General features: G+C 44.6%; 2 protein-coding genes across 2 annotated transcripts in view; both read left to right on the plus strand.

Moving 5' to 3' along the window:
• The window catches only part of LOC142768312 (uncharacterized), a 63,430-nt gene extending 56,069 nt beyond the window's left edge, over window positions 1–7,361 (plus strand). Inside the window, exons 9-10 of the mRNA XM_075870280.1 lie at window positions 6,968–7,088; window positions 7,296–7,361. Of these exons, the coding sequence (XP_075726395.1) occupies window positions 6,968–7,088; window positions 7,296–7,361 (187 nt within the window). The remainder of the gene's footprint in view (window positions 1–6,967; window positions 7,089–7,295) is intronic.
• A 2,960-nt stretch (window positions 7,362–10,321) lies between these two features.
• On the plus strand, window positions 10,322–14,001 carry LOC142768659 (uncharacterized). Its single transcript, XM_075870679.1, has 3 exons — window positions 10,322–11,627; window positions 12,380–12,511; window positions 13,720–14,001. Exons 1-3 carry the CDS (start codon window positions 11,469–11,471, stop codon window positions 13,885–13,887), a joined length of 459 nt encoding a protein of 152 aa, XP_075726794.1. The 5' UTR covers window positions 10,322–11,468; the 3' UTR covers window positions 13,888–14,001.
• Window positions 14,002–18,686: the final 4,685 nt, after the last annotated feature.

Consider the following 18,686-nt stretch of genomic DNA (forward strand, 5'->3'; position numbering starts at 1 on the left):
GGGGCTTCTGCCTCATGAAGTGCACGTTGGCTCTTGTGAGGTCGTTGAAAAGCTCGGCGATCCTTGAAAAGTCTCGTACGAAACGCCTGTAAAATGCAAAGGTGTGCAAGACTGTGCCGACAACTCTTTTGTCAGGGGGTGTTGGGAAACTTGTATGGCTGCCAATTTCATGTAATCGAGGCGGATGCTTTTGCGCCTCAATACGTAGCCTAAAAAAAGAGCTCTTCGGAGGCGAAGCGACCTTTGTGCTGTTTCGAAGTAAGTCCAGACGCCTTACTTGTATGTTGTACTATCTGCAACCAGGGAAGGCACTCGTCTAAGGTGGATGCAAGAACAACAACGTCATTGAGATACACGATTTATGTCTTTGATTTCAAACCAAATAACACTGCGTTAATGACCAACGTTGCCCAGAAAAATATCGCCAGGCCTGCTCACTGCCGCCGTGACGTCACTCGCGTTGCCCGAGCGAGTGCATACGGGAGGCTCTTATTCCATTGCCGCTATCGCCTCCCATTAAAGGATAAAGCGTTCAAGGCAAATTTTACGTGCTTAACAGTTTCATTCGGCCATTTGGGTCACATCGCGCTTCTTTCAGTAATGTATTGCGCTTGAAAGCATTTGAATAGTCACCTGTGAGACATTTCTTCCATGATGCAGTCAAAGATTGTGAGCAAGAGAACGTGTGGTCGATACCTTAGAGCAAAACTTGATGAACCAACAAAGGGACGAAATAAATAGAGTAAATGTCATTCATTTTCTATCTTTTACACATACACACAACCACACACTATCTAGAGCATGGTGAAAAACTGTTTCTACTCAGTTGCAAAGGTTATTCAAGTCCATTTGTACTATTTAGAACATCTGTCTCTTCGTGTACATGTAGTTTTAGAAGAAAAAATGTGTGCTGCTGTCAAAAGTGTGTTATTCAGCACAATATCAGGACGATGGCAAATGAAAGAAGAAAGAAAATGCTTCTTTTCACAAACTTCTCTTGTGACCGAAAGCAGGAGCGCTTTTTTTCTCTCTCGCTCTGCCCTTCTGGCAACTGTGTGTAGTCGGACATATAACTTAGGGCCTAGGAAAAAATGTTAGCGCTGGGTGTATAATAAATCGTGTAGCCCCCAGGCGGGCTTATATGGCACCACAAGTTCTTGGACCGGTATATTTTTGTAGTGGTTTTTTAAACATTTTGGCTTGAAGTAGAGCTCACAAACCTGAAAATCAATTACGAAAGCTTTTTACCGTATGTGTCTACGCGCATCTGAATTTCAAGGAAACATACTAGGCTAAGGTGCTCACATTACTGGCGCGAAATTTTAATATCGCAATAAACTTTTACGTACACTGGCAAGAAAATACTATGCTCAAAACCGACGCACTAAGTAATGCTACAGCATTCGTTTTGTTTCTCTTAATGAAGGAAACAAAGGTGTAACAATTCCGTGTGCTAATCGCTAATAGCAAAATTTTTACCAACGCTGAAGGAAAAGTGCCTTTTCTGAAAAGGTACTGCCACGCGCGTTTATTAAATTAATGCCAGGGCTTACGCCAACAAGAAAGAAGCACACATGACACCATTATTTTAGAGCGAGAATGAAACATGGTGTAGACGGGGCCATTGGAACGACTTGGGAATGGGTAGTAAGGGCACACGTACCTTCGGGTCAGGAAGAAAACGGGTGTGAACGTCAGCTTGACGAACGAATTGCTCCCATTACCTTCTTCTGTTGTCCTTTGGAAACGGGAATACTCGAAGCTTCGGTCCCTTTGCCGTGGTGGTTCACCATGCAGATTAGCCCAACCGTTCGGATTTGGAGCCATATAGATTGGGAATAACCAGTGCACACAACGCATCACATATACACTCTGCACTTCACCGACACAGCAAAAGACGGTCTTTTAGAGTAGCCGACAAGCCCACCAACACGCCACGAAAACGTTCGTCGAGCTTCCATGTCTCTCAAGCGGCAAGGGAAAGCGTAGGCACGTCTGTGAAGTGAGACACACCATTTTAAACGCAGTGACGTCAGAGCCCGTGGCAGACATAATATGCCTGAAATTATCTAGGTGGCATTACCACGACAGGCTGGAATATTACGGTGCTGAGCATAGCCCGAACGGCCTGTGGCGCACCAACTCTTTCGCGAGGAGGGGTGCAAACCTACTTCACTCGTCAGGCGGAATATCTATAATTATATAGGAGCCTACAAGAAAAATCTTCACAGCAGAAATGTTGGCAAAATTTCCCTATGCTGTAGTATAGCCTCGTAACAATTCCATTTTCCCGTAAAATCATCATTCTGTGATTACTGTTGTAATGAAAAACTACGCTTAATTTGTTAGTTACCACAGCATGCAGCCAAGAGGAACCACTGTCGAAAGTGGGGAGGGTTCAGCCCCCTCCCTCTAACTTTTTTCAGTAGTGGGGTGGGGGGGGGCTCACGCTCTCTTGCCCCCCCCACCTTATACGTCTATGTGAACGGCATAACTATGAACACGTAATGTCCAAGTGGTGTGACGAAACTAGTCATTTTACGGTGCCTCTCGTCCATTTCGTTGTTACAGTACCGGCTCCTGAAGTCCACGGAGGAAATGAATGTGGCGCCTAACAGTCGGTGCAACGTATCGCCGATTATTGGCAGTGAGAGCGTAGACATCCTTCTTGGCGGTGCTGTCTAGTGGCCACTTATTGATTGAGAAGCATGAAGTGCCGTCTTTTTTTTTACAAGCACCACGAAGAAGATGAAAGGGTAAATGAAGGGATTTTAGAAAAAAATCAAACTTCGTGTTTCGGAAGGACCGTCATCGTCGTTAGCGATGCCATAATTATTTACGCGGTTGTAGCAGCAGGAGCTTTAGAACAGGCGCAAAAAAAGCTTCTCAAGCTACACACCACGAGTGCGCTGAAAGTGTGGGCATGGAAACTTACGTCATCTTCGTATTCCCTGGCACTCAGCAAGTGCTCTTTGTTAGCTTTAACTACGCCCTCCGTGTGGCTAACCCATGACGTGCCATTGCCGGAACTTATCGAAGAGGCCACACTTCAGCAGTGCAGTTGTTGTACATGACGTAGCATACTCAAAATGACCTCACCGTGTTCGCTCGGCGTCTGAAGAAGCCCGGCGGTGAAAGCTGCTGTTTTTTCACCAAACAGTGCTATTTGCATTCACTTTTGAGAACTCTCCCATCACTTTTGTAATTCAGCAAAGATCAAAGTGTCCTTATATGCTAATAATCAATTTGTTTAAAAGATTGCTTCAGCTTCGATTGATTTGATTGATTTGTGGGCTTCAACTTCCGAAAATTACCATACGAATATAAGAGGCGCCGTAGTGGAGAGCTCCGGAAATTTCGAACACCTGGGGTTCTTTAGCGTGCACCCAAATCTGAGCACACGGACCCACAACATTTCCGCCTCCATCGGAAATGCAGCCGCCGCAGACGGTATTTGATCCCGCGACCTGCGGTTCTGCAGCCGAGTACATTAGTTGGTTCAGCTTCCTTTGTCGCGGAAGATCACCTTAACCTCTGTTGACTTGCATAGCGTTCTCGAACTTGAATGCGGTTGGAACCTCATCGGATCAGATAAGCTGAATTATCTGTAATCATGCAATTCTTCGCTAGCGGCATTTTTCGGATCTTCAACGTCTATGGAAAACATTCCTTATATGCCAAAAGGACGCGACTTACCTTCTTTCTTTGAGTTGTGGCATGTCGGGGTTAATGTCAAAGTTCACCTCCTAGGTTGCTGTCAACGGTGCTGATTGTGAGGAATCAGAGAGCACTAGGGCGTCGCGTACTTTGTAGTCAATTTTTTTTCATTAAAGTAATCAGCGTGGCCTTCTGGAGGGGTTTTTGTTCCGCGCTAGAACAGTCCAATAACACAGCCTTGACGTAGGTAGATGACCCCATGTGGGACGCAAACTTTGTGATCAAGAAGTAGCTGTAGCGTTGTTTCCACGTTCATATCACCATTTGAGGGCACATCGCTTTCGACGAGTGCCATAACGCACGCATTTTGCGGGATGCTTACTCGATCGGTAAAGATGGTGAATGGGGCGTGGTGAGGACGTCTCTACACTGATGCGGGCTGTTTTTCGTCTATGACCTGGTTTTCATCTGCGAGACGATCACTGTTTCGTTTTCGTTCAGCAAGCCCGCCCCCTTTATCACGTCGCGAAAGCACTGTTGTATGCTCGCCGTGACAGTCACACACATTGTGCATTGTCAAGTAGGGGTTATGGGTGACTCCCTGCAGTGCGTATCTGAGGGCCGTACCCTAGGGTTTTAACTCTAAAGAATCTAAATACTAAAGAATCATTCGCTTGCTACACAGTAGTCGGCCCCTTTGTAGACCAGTCGGACTACGGGACGTTCTTCAAAGGTTACTTCTAAGTCAGCATTCGATGGGCAGCATCCATGTCTATAGATAACTGATTCTCCTGTATTTCGATTTGGGGTCACAGCTTGTCAATTTGAAAGCCTCTTAGCAAAACGCTACGAAATACAGTCGAGTCGTCGTAATACCGAGATGCTTCAGGGTGCTGGCTTCAGTAGAGTTAGCACGTTGCGGCGGTGTAACTGGATCGTTTTCCTGTGTCCACTCGTGAGCGGCATCACCTCTCGACGTCGCTAGTGTTAGTGTTCTTTACGGGGGATGAGTGACCTGCCTACCGAGTACCTACTATAGGGTGACAGCAAGCAGCGAGAGTGGAGGGATACAGGCCTGAATCGACGGGGTAGGGGGGAGGGCGATGATGTAACTGCGAAGGCCAGTCTGCCTAAGGGGCAGTGTCGTGATGGGTGGTCAGGTTCGTAGCAGTGGGAACAACTAGGTAGTCAATCTGTGCTCCTCAAAACGTCGGTATTTCGTGGTACGGTTTGCTGCTACGTTACAGAACAATTAGAAGATGGCGCCCATGGTGGGGTGGGCTAGATGGTATGCGATGTGCGGATGTGGAGCTATCGCGTTGCCACCGGGTTGGTCCTGCCTGAATTCTCCGGGATATGTAGTGATGTTAGTGATGATGTATCGGTGGAATCAAGTGTTCGTAGAGCTTGCTGATCCTCCTCTCGTACAACGTTAGCGAGTGATTCAATAACGGATTCGCACCCGGTAGTACCTTGCACAGCTCATCACACAAAAGAGCACGAATTGTGCCTAGAAGCAACTTTGCGGTGCTACTATGGGGATCATTGGAGTCAGTCAGGGGAGCATGGTAGTTGCGCTAGTACTGCATTCGTGGGGGCTCACTTTATTATTTTCTCGACACTTTTCGGCAGGCTGCGAATGAAAGCAAGCAAAAGTTTCTTTTTGACGGCTCTCCTTTGATAACGAAGCTTCCTGTCATCAGTCATGTTCGCGTCTGCGTGGCGGAAAAGAATTTTTGCATTTCTTCACTAAAGCTGGTTAGGGCTTTTATGGATGCTGTTGGCGAGTTTGAAGCAAGACCTCTGCTCGCTCTTTTCGCATTACCTTTCGGCACGTTTTATACGCCTACCCCTTGAAGGTGTTGTATGATCCGAAGTAGGCTGCCTGGATCGTACCAAGGGCTACAGGAGCCCACAAGTGAAGGAAAGCGTTTCGAAGTTTGTTATCACCTGACCAGTTGTTCAAGGAAGCGACTTGCTCGTAATGCTCCAGCCAGCCTTGTAATGTACTATCCCCGTCAAAATAAATCCGAAAAGCGGCAAGCCTTCGCGATAGTCTATGTAGTGCCCACCATATACTTGTCACCATGGATAGGCACGCATATATGCGCAGAGCTGCTACACAGGGGATGCGCGCGCTTGTCAATGGTGATAACTCGACGACGCAAAGGCTTGCTGCTGTTCGAGTTTCAATAGAAACGGAGAGCACATCTTCTCAAGCGGATCCACAAAACAGCGTGGGTTGGCGACGCCGCTGATAGATTACCGGTGCGGGCGTTTGGATGATTACAGGTGTGGTTGTTGGCGTCCGCCATTGGTGAAGCTAAAAAGGTGATTATTGCGACTAGTTGAAAGCTGGGAGCAGTCTCAATTCGGCCGTTGGCCCATATATCTGGTGGCTACTGCTGGTTTGTTTTTTCTTGTCTGCTTTGGTGCCTTCACGCGTGGCGCTCGCTTGGGAGGCACTTGGATCGTGGTGCGTTGGGGTTGTGCTGAACTTTAACCTTTCTATCAGATGTTCCTCAGGTGACAGTGCGCTGGCCAGGACCATAATAAAATAAATGCAATGAATTGCGATGACTTGCTCTAAAAGCAAGCTAGCACACACCACTCGATGATAGCTAATAAAAAATGATAGGACAGTTGGCCCGAGCGATGGCTATCATTCTGCGTAGCAGAGGATGCGGTACCTGTTTGTTGAGTGGCAATGCATCGGTCGTCAGGATGGAACATGGCTACACTCGATCACATGCGTAAAGCTGGTAAAGAACTCGAGGGGATAGCCCACTCCACTTTGTTTACCTGAATGCACGTACCAATATATTCCGAATGGAGCGTCCCGCCACGGTGCAATTACGTCTATTACGAAAGGTTAGGTGAATATTTGGTAAATTTTGTGTTGGAATACGTCTAATGCCACTTACGCCTGAAAGTATCTGAATGCATCACGGATAGAAGATCGTCCCTGTGCTGAATCTTGTCCCACAATTGATATAGCCTCACACATACATCGGTGTGAAATGACGCTGCACGTAAAATGCCTTTAGGCTTGTTCAACAAAAGTAGCACCCAGCTCGGCGTTGAGAAGTGCCCAAGATGTGTTTGCAACCGACACTTTTGTAGCAATGGTTCTTCTGATGCTACGGCCTCTCATGCCTTTTGAATTCATTTCGTAACTTAACTTGGAGCTGAGGTGAGGATAGCTGCATAACCGTGCTGTTCTTTCTCAGTTTCTCTAGTATATTGGGTGTTCAGAGAGTATGTCGTAAGTAATTCTTTTATTCATGCCTGTGTTTCTCTCTCTTCACAGCACTTTTATGGTGGACATCGTCATCGCCATTATTTCGACGGGATGGGACACTTCCGCGCGATCGTACTATGCCATACCCCCCAATTCTGCGAGGACCGACAACCTCGGTCAAACCGCGCTGGTGAGTTTTATTTATGACATAATGAAACGAAGTCGACCAATTTTGAGCAATGAAATGGATTGAGGAACAGCTCTGTTATTTTTAGCAATAGGTTAATAGTTATCACATAGTTCTAAAATAATTTTAGAGCAAAGAAAGCAATTTGCCATCGATTACAATTGAATCCTCAAACTTCAAACGTTGAAAAGTTGTGTTTTCTCACATCAGCTCACTCTTCACCAGATGGACGACTCAGCGCTTCACCTTGGAGTTCCTACTCTTCATGGATCATGAAGACACACCATTGAGAGGAGCAACAACGTAGGCTAAGGCTTGTTAATGAAGATAGAATGATCGCGTGTTAGACTTAGGAGAGCATCTTAAACAGCTTTTAGACAGCAAATTGAACTATATATATTTTTGGTGGTGGTGGATTCTACATGCACTAAAGCTGATCGGCGATGACATTATGGAACCCGAGAAAGCTTTCGAAAGTACCGTCAAATACTTGTATACACCTTATGGAATGATGAATCTGATTAGCCAAGTACACCAAGATCACCAGGCTTATACACTTGAAATGCCGTGCGTTATTGGTAAAACTGAGGGGGGCTGGGAATGGTTCAAGAATTAAAAAAGAACGCATGAAAAAATAAAGATTGGGTGATTGGTCTTGGTGAGCTTGGGCGTTTTGCACATTTTAAGTATGCCAAGCTTTGATGTCACAGCGCTAAGCTCGATTAAGGGCTACGGAAGGACTCTTTCCACACACGCGCTCTCTAGCTTGACAGCGTCAGACCTTTATAGTCAAGCTTATTCACTCGAGGGAGAGGTAGCTATGAAAATGAAGACACAGATATTCCCTTGAGTCACGCAATAGGATGCATTGTCTGCAGTTGCGTCAAAGTCGCAGCACATTATTTCGAAGCACACAGCATTACAGTTAAAGAAAGAAAATGACGAAATGTTTTTGTATAGGGTATGTTAATTTATGTTCAATAGAGTGTACTTTGTAAAGTTCATAATCTGTTCATTGAGTGAACTTGGTTACAGCAAGCGTAGTGGCGCTCGAGGTACATTACCGTCCATTTTAGGACGAGCACGGCGCAGTAATTCTGCGACCTGCTGCGTGAACATTCTTCGACGCCTAGCGTTCGTACAGGGACCAGCGTACGATTATCTGCTCAGGGCGGTCGTACAGAAAAAAAGCGGTGAACCGCTGGCGCCTTGACTCCTCCGGTTCGATGCGCTGCCACTCCGGATGCAATGGCGCTGATCAGCGTACACCAACGCTGAGTCTTGTTTACTCTGAGAGTGCACGTCACTGTACAGAAACAGCGGTTACGATAGTCTGCGATGTTTCGTTGTGTGATCAGCCGGTGGTTGTGTCGGCGCTTACGTATGTAGCACCTTACATTATAAGCGTCATGGCTGCTACACTCGAGCAGATTAGGCGATTACCACCTCGCATAGGACACACCTGGGTTGTTCAGAGATACTCAAAAGTTATTCTGCATGAGATATACCGAAATACATAGATTGGTAGTCTGAAAGACAGATACTAGTTTGCGTTTTCCATGGACGCAACAAAATATTTCAGAGATAGTTTTGCAAGAGTAATAAATAAGTACTCCCGAATATTGAAAACGGAATATGTTTGTTTCATTTAGGGAGGCTAATACTTCGTAAAGACACCTCTTAAATGCAGGATAATGTTGTAAATAACGTAGTTTTATTCTTTATTCATACATATCCCCGCTTTGCCAGAGGCGTTACAGCAGGGGGGTTACAAAGTTGAAAAAAATACATCTTCATTAACACTGCACACTTGCTCAGATGTCAAACAATTCCATTCGTTAATAGTTTTAACAAAAAACGAGTTTGAATACAGGTTCGTCCTGGCCCGGCACGGCTTTATTTTGTGTATGTGGTCTGTACGTTGAGATATGTAATCTGGTCTTTTTAAGTAAGTGTCGCTGTCTAGTCCCGTTTTTTTATGAAATATCTGGTATAAAAGCTTCAAACGCAATTTTTTGCGACGGGACGACAGTAACTCCCAGTTTAACTCCTTTTTCATTTCGGTACAACTCTGCTTTTGTCCGTACCGACCCAAAACAAACCTGGCTGCTCTGTTTTGTATTTTTTCTAATTTATTTATCAAACCTGTTTGTGTTGGGACCCAAAGAGTACAGGCATACTCCAAGATTGGACGAATACAAGTGAGGTAGGCCGTGCTTCTAAGGTTAGGATCTGCACATCTCAAATTCCTTTGAATATAATTCAACGCTATCGCGGCTTTGGAAACCACATAATCCACATGTGCATTCCAGGAACAATCATGCGACAGCAATACACCCAAATATTTGTGCATTGAAACTTAGAATATTCATTGAATTATTTATTTGTTTTTGTTTATATACCACAGAAGCGTGCACGTCTACAATACAATATAGAGGCAGGTGGAGAAAATGCAAACATATAACCCCTGCGCCAGCCTTTATATAAATAAGAAATACATATGTGGTAAAAGTGGCATCTTTAGTTGTGTCACTTCAATTTAAGAAGGGCACTATATGAAACAAAGAGTACAAAGCATTGAACACTAATATCAACGTACTTGGTGGCAACTTAGTTAACCGTATGGAGGCGGAAGTGCTGTAGGCCCGTGTGCTCAGATTTGGGTTCACGTTAAAGAACTCCAGGTAATCGAAATATCTGGAGCCCTTCGCTACGGCGTCTCTCATTATCATATGGTGGTTTTGGGACGTTAAACACCACATATCAATCATATCTAACAACAAAGTTAACCGTGCTAGAAAGAGCATAGTTCAAACTAATCACTCGAGGTAGTAACGAGATCCATTGCATTGAAGGGGCCCTGCAACACATTTTCAAGTAACCATGAACAGGGTTCACTAAAACATCTCTTTGGTGCACGATTTCAACACCTCGAAAGTTTTACGAATTTGTCCAGTACGAGTGGAGTTACAAAGATTCGTTGCAAGCTGCAATCGCATTCTCTCTTTTCTTGTCGGAATCAAATACGGGTTGCAGCAGCTGCATTTTCTTTGCAGGCGAAAATGCTGAAGCCCCGTGGGCTCAGATTTGGGTGCACGTTAAAGAACCCCAGGTGGTCGAAATTTCTGTTCTCCACTATGGCGTCTCTTATACTCATAATATGGTAGTTTTGGGACAATAAACTCCACAAATCGGTCAAATATCTTCTCTCCTGCCAACGAAATCACTGGAAGCTATGCAGGGGGAATGAAATCATGAAAAAAATCATACGTCACGCTCACCTCGTGATGTTGAGCAATTTTTTTCTTTTTTTTCTGTGAATACGCAAAGTTTTCAGTGCGATGCCACCCACATGCGTGGACAAATCACGGCCTCCCGTTGCGATCGCTGTAACAACCCAGCGCGCCATGTTCAAATCAGCCAATGGCTGATATAAGTCCTTCTACGAGTTATTTTTGAGCCTACTTCGTCATTTGCCGAGAGAAAAGAGAGCCTTTTTAGCTGAGTTTGATAATTGTGAATTGCAAGCCGCGTGCTGTGCGATAATATCTTGCTCGCGTTTTCTCAGCAGCCTCTATTGCTGATCAGCACCGTTTTCTCACCATGCTCTAATTAGTTTTACAGGGCCCTTTTAAGAAACAAAAATATCGCTTTCTTTTCCACATATGGACACTCTTTGCTCAGAAAGTTACTTTGTTATTTCCAATTAGGCATCAGGAACTTTGCATGTAGGCTTTCTTTGGCACAGCGTTGTTTGCACTTCAACACATGATTCGCGAAAAGAACAGGGTCTGTACCGTTGTCGGGGAACCAGCACAGAAAACATTTTGATTGCCGAAGAGTCCTGCAGCATGGCCATGCTACCACCAAGTGAAGGGCAAGTGTCCGACCAACAGTGAGTCAAAAAGGCTGAGCAGTGATAACCGAGTCTGCGCTGGCTCACGCAACGAGGCAAATGTGTACAGAGAATCATTGAGAAGGTCATCGCCCGTATATTACAACACTTGCAAGAGTGGCGTTGGCGGTGGTGAGGTGGCAAAACGAGAGCGGAGCGTTGACGATTGAGCGATGCGAAGAGGGCGAGGAGAGCCGAAAAGTGTTGTACTAGGCATCTCATTGATGCCAATGCAATCAGGCCAGCAAACTTGCTGTTTCGCTGTAAGACAAGCACGCGTGTGTGTAGTTTGCCACCTCCTTGGATTGATTCTCTTTTCTCGTGTCTGCGTCTATGAACTCGTCCTAAATACATACTGACACCGATCAATTTCTAAATGAGGAATTCATCTGTGAAGACCTGAGAAACTGTGCACGTGTGCTATACTGAAATCTTGCAATATTTTCGTATTCTTTCTTTGCCGCTGATTTTAGGAAGCCCACTGGTTCATGGTGTCGGAGAGAACAAATTTCTCAAAGGCGTCCGTAATTACTGGTCTGTCTTTCGAGCTGTCCGCTCTTGAGTACGTCATGGTGGAACAACCGAGAACACTCAGCGATAGCGTCTATCAGCGGGGCTTGTCCGTCAAGAAGACTGGGCGAGAAGCAGTGCGTACATTTTGATATTGTCCATAATCACTTTTTGCTCCATACTAAATGAAAGTTGCAGGTGACTTTGGTTCTTCAGTTAGCTCTCTGGCACTAGATAGCCGATGGTAGTTTTGCTGTGGTGTATTTCTTGTCATAACTTTGCGCTTCGCGAGCCGCCGAAAGAGTTTTCGAAGATGGGAAAGATGGAGGTGGTTGCAATCTGATGATTTAGTTAGTTGCAATAGTCACAAATGCGCACAGTTGTTCAATGAACTCAATTATACATCTGAATTATCTTTACAATGATTGCACACATCTCAAGTGAAAGTAGACTACGTTATCATATGTAACCCATGTATTTGGTTTTTCCTGACACATAGAGTTTCATGTTTAGCAAACGCGTGTTTAGAAATAAAACTGTTGTCAAAGGGCTAATCCTGATTAAACTTAACCATTATATTTATTACTGATTAACCTGTATAAAGTTAACCAACATATTTATTACTGAGAAATAAGGCAGGGTACAAAAAACAGCCAGGTGATATGAGACACATAATTCTATTTATTTGCTTGCGAGACCAGCATCAAAAGTGTTACCCTGCACAACGTTAGGCAAAGGAGCGCAGGAGGCGCCGCGAATGCCTATGAGCGGGTGCAATGAACCGGTGTCAATTCAAAGATCGCTCTCAGCTTTAACAGTTCTTCAATCTGTTTTCCTGTATATTTATGTACATGTGCACGTATTAGGCGTTCACAAACCTTTTTTTCAGCTCTGTCGGCATAAAGATTTCACCGATGATCCCAAAAATTACATCGGCGAACCTGTATACACGTATGGAGTTTTCTCTAATTCGTCAAAACTTCTTACGTTGAGTGAATACAAGGACTCGCTTGCAACAAAGGTAAGTGAGCTCGTATTCTGTGCTATGACACATTTGTTTGCACTTCCTCGCTAGGCGCTGTATACGATGCGAAAAGAGCAATAGAATGATTCTGATTTCAAGCAATTGGAAAGGCGACATTCAGGAGATTCGACATTCAAGAGAGTCACCCCTAAATCTAGTAAAAACGCTTGCAATTTGAAGGCTTCTCATGGTAAAGCAGGGAGCCTCTTTTTATTTGCGTCTTAAGGACAATTTTGAAACGGAAAGAAAATGTAGGATTTTTGTTTTAAAGGGCGCCCTTCGCGTCATTTCGCCGGTGATAGAGAACACGGCGAGGCTCCCCTGAGGTCCACGTACCCCCCACAGTAAAATGTCGAGCCCCCGGCCCCTCCAGGAATACGAAAACTCTCCGCCCATGGCACCGAATGGCTCCCTCTGTGTTTTTGCCACGTGGTGGCGTCCAGAACAGTGTGTGCCTCGAAGTACTGCATATGCTTCTTCTAGACCTGTTAAGCTTTTTTTTTTTCACAACAAAACTGGTTAAAGACAGTGGCCCCTTCTTCCTGCGGGTCTCAGGAGAAGAATAAAAGTACAAACGTTCGGCAGAGATCTATCTCACTAGGTAAAACTAATACGCACTCAACCAAATTGCCCAGCCAATTTTAGTGTATACTTTTCAGCATAGAAACTTGAAACTGGCTTTATATTTCAAGTTTTCTTCAGTCGGTTCTTTATGAGATGACTCTCGGGCCGGCACGAAAGTTCTCACATCAAAAGAAATGAGGAGCATTGCATAATTGAGAAAACGCTCATGCTTCTCCTGGATACTGCGTACCAACATTTGTAAATTGCCTATGCAAAACAGCTCGCCGTTATTAAGCTGCCGCAGGCATGGTTCGTGATGGAGTTGTATTTATGGCTCCACTCTGCGGATTGAGGAGTCACTGATTGGAATAGTCGGCCTTATATTTTGAAAGTTTTTGTCTGGTCATCGAAAACTTTCTGCTACTTCATATGCAGCCATATACATAGAGGGGATATGACAGTAACTACAGAAACGAGCCAGATTATCCATATGATTGATATCACATTAATAAAAAAGCTTCAGTTCATTGCGGCGCACTGCACGTGCCTGTTTGCTTCATCAGCCATAAGCTGGCGGGCTGAGACACCAGTTTTTTATAGCTATTGGAATAAAACAACGAATGTCATTTCATTGTTTGCAGTTCCTCAAGGCCGTAGCCGACTTCGGAGATTTGCGTGCATATACTGCGTGGCTCCTCTACAATGTGCACAACGAGGGCCCCAACAATCAATGTGCTGAACCTCCATTCAGTGTCCTCAAAAACTTCGGTGCGGCACTGAAAAGCATGCAAGGTCTAACGTTCCGCTGACTGTGCTTGTGAACAGAATGCGTGCTTTCGGTGTTTTTTGTCATTTGCCATTGAGCTAGGTTAGCCTAAGGATAAAGATTCATTTCGAATTGAAAATAAACGCGCTTCAATACATTGCTTGTCATCTGCATTTTTCTAGCTCAGGAAGGCTCCTGTAGCAACTGGGCAAAGAAACAAAACAGGAAGATTAATCATTGTGGCATGGAATAATGTTCTTTAAGGTAATCTGTGGTGTAGGTAAAATGGTGAATCGTATGACTTAGCAGTAAAGAGCGTTGGTGAGTGCATAACCTGCTGGCTATGTCAGTTGCACTGTGATACCTGAGCAGTTGTTTATAGTTCCACGTAACACCGAGACTGTCCTTCTGGCGCCAACAACCATGTTAACGAGAACAGGGCACGCTATGTAGTGGTCACGCGCTCGTCATGTACGCAGCTTTGTAAAAGCAATGCTCCCAAGCCAAGAAAGTGCGATGTCCAAATTTAACTAATAAAGCTGCCTTTAACTAATAAAGCTGCCATAATATCACAAATCGGATCACGCGTCGCGCCGTAGTTGTCCGCTCCCGCCAGTGTCCATCACCACATTCGCAAGAAAGAAACCTAGTATCAAGGACACGGTGGGGCTCGAAAACATGACCGCTGCTTACCAGCTCAGTATTCTGAGCCACGCTGGTGCTTTAAGCTTGTTCGCAAACTTGCCTTAAGTAGGCTTGATGTCGGGAAAGTAATCAGGGTAATATGAGTAATAAAGCGTTTCATAACAGCAAAAGAACAACCAGGTGTCACGCAATGCGAATAGCGTAAGGAGTGTGTCGACCAATGCTACAATAAATTACAAAAGCTTGTTCTTGATCACCCATTACCTGTGGGGCATACCCACTTCAGGCATAATTCTTCATTATCGTGAACCACTGCATGAGCAATTGACAAGAAATTCTTTGAAAGTGTTTAGCTGATATCACGCTTCTCAGAAGAACGACAAAAAACAACTGAGTAAATGCCGGTCTACTACCCATAAATTATTATTATTAGTGCCGTAGTGAGTACCTAGCAAGTTTGCTTGGAGCATTTATCCATTGAGTGGTCAACAAATGCTCTGACAGGCCGCTCTTCCAGTTTTCGCTGCGGCTGTGCAGCGCCTTCCGTGCAAGCCCGGCGTTTTTTGTTCAGTTCATCGTGGATTGCGTGACCATCATCTGGTGCTGTTTACCTAAGCCACCACAATAAGCCAATACAGGCTGTGGTTAACTATACGATTACATGGTTGCCAAAATTTTGCCAAAAAGGCCTGGAATAGTCTATAATGAGTGACAGTCAGCCTGCGTTGTATAATTCACGTCAGCAGTTAGCGAGCGCTAACAGGCACTTACATTTAGCTGAGCAGTGCGAGCCAAGTAAAATAGTACCCTGCATAAAAAATAACAATTTTGACTTACCTAACTTGACCTAATATATTCGTGCCTAACGTCAGCTAAACCAACCTCAAGCGAGCCATTTCAACCTGACCTAACGTACATTTAGCAGCGCCGGATAGCCCTTTTCAAAAAATAACACGCTTTCTGGCAGTTTAAAGGAAACCTATACAACAAATGGGTTCGTGTGTATTCATTTGCCTAAAGCATTTTAACAGCACGCTTTCAATTTTTCAAACAAGTAAATAGAGGTGACAAGAGTTCCGTGGCCCACACCGCCAGTGCAAAACGTTTACCAACCCTGTAGAAAAAAAAAGCTGTTCTGAAAAGGTACTGCCACGTGCTTTTAATTAATTACTGCCAGCGCTTACGCCAACAAGTCAGACGCACACATGACACCATTATTTTAGAGCAAAACCAGAACATGGTGGAGATGGAGCCATTGTCTTGACTTAGAAATACGTCGTATACAAACAGACGTACCTTCATGTGACGAAGAAAACGAATGTCGACGTAAGCTTGACGAACGACACGCTACCATTTCGTTCCTCGCTTGTCCTTAGGAAACGAAACAGCTCACTACTTCAGTTCTTTTGCCGCAATAATTTGCCACGAAACTCAACCGTTCGAATTTGCAGCCGTACAAATTGAGAATATCCAGCTCCCAAAGCGTATCACATATCCTCGCTGAAGTTCACGGACACAAAAGAGCACGTTCTTCTAGAGTCGCCGATAAGCACACCATTACGCCACAAGAACATTCGTCAGGCTTGGCAATCCATGTCTGTCGAGCGACGAGAGCAAGCGTAGGCACGCCTGTGCAGCGAAACTCACCAGCCTAAACGGAGTGACGTCAGAGGCCATGGCAGATACAGTGAGAGGCCTGAAATTATCTGGGGGGCGTTGGCTTGTCACACCACCTCACTAAACATGACGAACAGAAGCTAAAGCACAAGAGCTTTGAGTATGACCAACGACAAATACTGTATATAATTAGGTCACCGTCAGTGTGCTGAAGTACGTGATTTTTGTGGCCTAGTCGTCTCGCACTATGCCTACGAGAATTAGGGCTCACACGTTGGGCTCTGAACACTAGAATCGTCTTCTCAGTTGTTTTTTTTGTGGTCACCTATATTTTACGTGATATTCGTGGCAGAAATACAACACTGTGGCAATGGTGGGCCCTGGCACAAAACACTTTGGTCTTAAACTGTGGCTAAAACACACAATGGTATGAAATTAGACTTCAAAATGAGGCGAAGCGTTGAAGAAATCCGGAAACCGTTTGCTGCATTTTTTTAAAAAAACAAAATGGGCATGTAGACCAGGTCCCGAGGATTATTTAGAGATTGATTTCAGCTCTCTGCGTAAACTGTGTAATTGATTACAGCGCTTTAAAGCTGCGAATCGCTCCAGATTGATGCAGACCGCTGCGACTCGACCAAACACGTTTTTAACCGCCCTTACACCAAGCGACACGCTCTGCTCCACTGACGTCATCGTTTCCAGCTGATCTGATTGGCTGTGGAACGCGCAGCACAGACTGCCGGTATCGGATCGGCGGCGGGATTTACGCGTATGCGGTCTCACGCCACACTGTGACACAGGCGCCATGGATGCGGAGCTTAGCCCCGACCGCTTAAAGGAAGAGTTGAGGGTGAAAGGCGGAGCGGAGGAGAAGGGTACTTTTTTAGTACTCATAGCTCCGTTAAAATGGGTGTTTCGATTGAACTCTGGGGCCAATGATTTGCTCAAGTTGTGGTCTAATAAAAAACGGAACATGAAAAAACTGTTTCAGAGAACATTTAGATAAAAATTTGGGGACCCTTAAGCTTCAGATTTACGAGTTGAATGCGATAGCAATATACTGGCTCTAGTGTATAATGAATTCAAAGTAGCTTGTGTCAGCGAAGCTTTCGCATGTGGCAGCATTCTGTATAACTGGTAGCGTGAGATCTTTAGGAACTTGCTATGAGCCCACTATGTAGCCTCAAATGGGAAATAGGCAGTAACGTGTGTGCCTTATGCAGAGGGTGGCACGTTTTAAACCTTGAAAACATGACATTCATGCTCCGACTCCCGATTGCATTGTATTACTGTGAAATTACATGTTGCACAGTGAAGCATGTACAGGTCGCGTGTGTTTGTAAAACATGTCATCTAATTCACTGCATTTCAAAATAGAGTAATTTATTTTCACTATATTGAGGCTGGCTCAAGGCTCTCAGGTAGAGCACCTGCTTGCCACGCAAACGACTTGGGTTCGATGCTCACTCAGTCCCAATCTTTTAAATTTTATTTCAATATTTCACGGTGTTCCACTCAAGCTCGAGATTTGCTCACAACCTATGCCACGCCACGGTGGTCTAGTGGCTAAGGTACTCGGCTGTCCCGCCATTCGCGAGATCCAATCCCGGTAATGGCGGCTGCATTTTTGATGGAGACGAAAATGCTGTAGGCCCGTGTGCTCAGATTTGGGTGCACGTTAAAGAACACCAGGTGGTTGAAATTTCCGGACCTCTCCCTAAGGCGTCTCACATAATTATATGGTGGGTTTGGGATCTTGAACTCAACATATCAATCGATCGCTCACAACCTACAAAGCCGACACCAGAATTTCTGCGAAACGAACGCCGCAATATTTCTTGGAGAATAGATCATTCTTTCAGAGGTACCGAGCAAGCAGATAGCGACCTTAAGACATTTCGAGGAAGGCGCACTTGACGTAACAAGACTGCGGTATGTGTACATGCAGCCACTCTTAAAGAGGGAGTTTCAACCCGAACCATTAAAAGTTTACTAGCCGAAATGTTGACCTCTATCACAAGTGAACTGTAACAAGCCTGCGAGTATAATTTTATTTAATCTAAGGATTGTCTATATAAAAAAGTGCCTTCACCTTTCCGAGGGGATCGAAATTCACCTTTCTGAGGTGATCATTGTAAAGCTAACTTTTAAATAACCTGTGTTACTTCAATGGTATTTGGTTTGAACATTTGTTTCGGTGCAATCTGTACAAATACTTAAAAATATTAAACAGCGCACTTCCAGTATTCATGAATTAACACACACTTGCTGTGTGTGTTCATTTGACGCTATTTGGTTTGAACATTTATTTTGGTGCAATGTCTCAAAATCACGTAAAAATATTGAGCGGCGCCCATCCATAATCCACGAATTGACACACATTTGTTGTTTTTTTTCACAGAAAGCCACTGTTCATGAAAACGCAGTGATTTATTGCGTTGAAGAGAAACGAAAAGTGCATACAAACGAGAAAAAACGATGATGAGCTGCTTTTAAAATATGAGCAAATTGAGTGCACTTGGCCGCTCAACACGATAAAATAGTACACGATTATGTAGATTGGCGTCGATTATATGA

The sequence above is a fragment of the Rhipicephalus microplus genome, chromosome 8 (assembly GCF_043290135.1).
Source record: "Rhipicephalus microplus isolate Deutch F79 chromosome 8, USDA_Rmic, whole genome shotgun sequence".
NCBI lineage: Eukaryota > Metazoa > Arthropoda > Arachnida > Ixodida > Ixodidae > Rhipicephalus > Rhipicephalus microplus.

Excerpts from the sequence above, each read along its gene's own strand:
- LOC142768659 (XM_075870679.1), top strand. The coding sequence starts at position 11,469 with ATGGTGTCGGAGAGAACAAATTTCTCAAAGGCGTCCGTAATTACTGGT. Across the intron at positions 11,628-12,379 it reads AGAAGACTGGGCGAGAAGCA|CTCTGTCGGCATAAAGATTT; the intron begins GTGCGTACATTT and ends CCTTTTTTTCAG. Across the intron at positions 12,512-13,719 it reads AGGACTCGCTTGCAACAAAG|TTCCTCAAGGCCGTAGCCGA; the intron begins GTAAGTGAGCTC and ends CATTGTTTGCAG.